The following is a 3,213-nucleotide window of genomic DNA, read 5'->3' on the forward strand; positions in this document are numbered from 1 at the left end:
AGAACTTTCTTCAGGCGGCCAAAGAAGCGCTCCCGCAACGATTGCTTCATGACAGCTACATCAATGCCTAACGCTTCTGACATACCCAAGTATTTATAGGTTTCGGTTGAAGAGAGAAGTCTAAAGTTTGTGGTATCAGAGTTTCGTGTTTCATCTGATTCCACAATTTCCCCTCTTTACATGCATGATTGCACATTTGTCCACACCAAATTCCATCCTAATGGCATTACTGAACGTTTCAGTGACATTTAGTAATTTCATTAGATGCGAGTTGTTTGGAGCAAATAGCTTTAAATCATCCATGTAAAGTAGGTGGGATATAATTTCTCCCCCTCTTCTCAACCTGTAACCTAACCCGGAATCCTCAAGCAAAGTGCTTAGAGGATTCAGAGCTAAGCAAAACCATAATGGACTCAAACTATCACCCTGGAATATACCACGCTCTATCCTAATGGGTTCATCGTTCTCACAAATTTGTCGACATCCTGGATAGCGAAGAACTGTTCTCCATTGTCTCATACATGACATCAGGAAAGCACGCAGAGCTGTATCGACTTTGTACAGCTCCAGTACCCTCATGAGCCATGTATGTGGCACGGAGTCGTAGGCCTTCTTATAATCTATCCAGCATGTGGACAAATTCTTGTGAGATCTACGAACCTGTTGGCAAATGGACATGTCAATGAGGAGAAGCTCCTTAGTACCACGGGACCTATTCCTACATCCATTTTGAGAGGTAGACATGATATTATTGTCTTCAATATGCTTATTAAGTTTTTCTCTCAAAATGGATGTTAGGAGTTTATAAATTGTCGGTAGGCACGTAATCGGCCGATAATTTTTGGGTTCCGCAGTACTTCCAGATTTATGGAGCAGGTGGGTTAACCCAGTCGTAAAGAATTGGGGCAAAGATCCAGACTCCAAAGCTGACTGAAATTGAGATGCTAAGCGACTATGCGAACTGGTAAACCATCTTAACCAGAAATTGTGCAGCCCATCCGGGCCTGGAGCTTTCCAGTTAGCCAACGGATAGGCTGCATTAGACACATCTTCGGTGGTTATGGAGATTTGTTCCATTTCTGGTACCAGTTCACATTTTCGCCTAACCTTCTCAATCCAATCCCCTTCAGTGTGACAAACAGGTGCCGACCAAATGCTACGCCAAACGACGTCGTAACATCAGCATCTGGTAGGCACGTGTCAGTCCTAGTCTGTTCTTTTAGCTCCCAATTTCTATACACCCACCTTTGATCCCTTTGGAATGTGCGATTCTGTGTATACCGTTCCACTCGCTTCTTATACCGACGAATACGGTTTGCCCATGCATAAATTCTCTGTTTCAGGAAGTCAAGACGCTCCGTAATATGTGAGACATAGTCCTGGGGGTTTATATCCATCCCCAGGAACGCCCGCCTCACAAAACGCATCACTCTTGGACGCGTGTTGCCCTCCCTGAAACAGATCAATTTGGCAATAAGTGTCCTAGCCTCATCGATACGTCGTTCAATCCTGCACTGCCAAGCTGGTACAGCTGGTTTCTGCCGTGTGCTGTTGTTTTCTCTTTCGAGTAGTTTAACGTTAGCTACACGGCATGCTGCTATTGCTCCACAGTACAGAATTGAATGACTATCGATAAGGTCCTCAGAACTATCAAAATAATTTGATAGCTCCGAGTCCAGGGCACATACTAGCGCCCTGTTCTTTTTATGCATGGGCAGACGAGGTAAACGCGGTCTAAGAGAGGGCGATATAAACCGGTATTCCCGAATCGCATCCTCCAAAGCCCTCCTCAATTCTTCACTGCATTTGTGAGTACTTACCTCCGTAGTCCTATCATCATTCGGTGCAACAACAGGTTCAATTTGTGTTGGTTCCTCTATATTTTGTTGCAGCGGAATGATGACACGACTCCTGAGTTCTTCACTTTGCAGTCGATCAAGTACAATATCATCCAACATACGATTACGCTGAATGACTCGCACCTGATCCAACAGTCTTTGTGCCGACACGTTGATGGTTGGTTCGAGCTCCTGAAACAAGGCAAGCATTCTGACACGGTACGCTGTCAGGTTCCTTCCTCCCTCTGTTGCCCTAAAATATGCGCGCATGACATTTTCATTAATGGATCTTGTCCATTTCATGCGCGACACATTACCACCGGGCGCTGGGACTCCTCCCGAAGCCAGTGGGCCTCGTGGTCCTAAGCCACTCGGTGGCCGACGTCTTCCCCGGCGACGTGTAGGTGGTGGCGACGTGGGCGGGGAAAAATACTCGTCGCTAGAGCTCGACGCGCCTGCAACCGTCGGTGACACCACTGCATCTGGTGGTGGTGCCGATGATGGCGGGGCGGAGCTGGGCGACGAGGTCGGAGATGGTGGGCGTGTCCTTAGTATCGCTGCAGCTCTTCGTGTTAACATAATATTGTGATTATCGTGATTTTACCCATTACCATTTGACATCTAATGTCATGTCACTGTTATTTTTCGTTATTTTTGTGAAATTTTGGTTTTTAAATTCTCCCATGATAATTATTTGTAAAAAGTTCTTTCTGAATTATATTGCTTATTTGTTATAAACTGTAAAATGCTTCAAAGTTGTATAAATTTGGATTTAATAAAAATGAGTAAAAATGTATATTAAATTAATTATTATGATTTTCGGCTTACTCACGTAATAACTAATTTGTAATCTTTCTTCACAAGCAGACAGACAGTCATAACTAGATCGGGAAAAATCTTTAAAGTATACTAACAGTCACGTTAATAAAATAATAATTAGTAGTCTTAAACCAAAGCATAATTAACTATAAAAATGTTTTTATAATTAATATCGTGAGACATACTAAATTAACTAAAAGTAACGGTTTACTCACGCAAATATACTTAGAAAAGCTCTGCTAGTTTCAAGTCACACAGGAACTTTTCCACATGAGCAGCGTTTGCGGACTCGACGACATTGCGCAGCTTATAAAGAAGTTAAACAAAAATATCCCAAAAGAAACACACGTAATATCTTCAAGTATAATATTACCAAGTCTCTCCCAAATGTCTTCAAAAGAGTTAATCTACTCCCACTATTCGTATAGAGAAAGTAGTTCAGTGTCGTATCCAACTTAGTTCCTAGTACGCCTACATCTATCTACTCAACTCCCATTACCTTACTATACCCGCACCCTTATCTGGCTCAAACTCAGAGCCAAAGTTAGCTCAACTT

The 3,213-nt window shown here is 43.0% G+C and overlaps 1 protein-coding gene across 1 annotated transcript; it reads right to left on the reverse strand.

The window, feature by feature from the left end:
- Nucleotides 1-1,058: 1,058 nt before the first annotated feature.
- On the reverse strand, nucleotides 1,059-2,417 carry LOC126912625 (uncharacterized). Its single transcript, XM_050705638.1, has one exon. The coding sequence runs from the start codon at nucleotides 2,415-2,417 to the stop codon at nucleotides 1,059-1,061; it is 1,359 nt and encodes a 452-aa protein (XP_050561595.1).
- Between the last annotated feature and the right edge of the window lie 796 nt (nucleotides 2,418-3,213).

Source organism: Spodoptera frugiperda, chromosome 27 (genome assembly GCF_023101765.2).
Source record: "Spodoptera frugiperda isolate SF20-4 chromosome 27, AGI-APGP_CSIRO_Sfru_2.0, whole genome shotgun sequence".
NCBI classification, from domain to species: Eukaryota; Metazoa; Arthropoda; class Insecta; order Lepidoptera; family Noctuidae; genus Spodoptera; species Spodoptera frugiperda.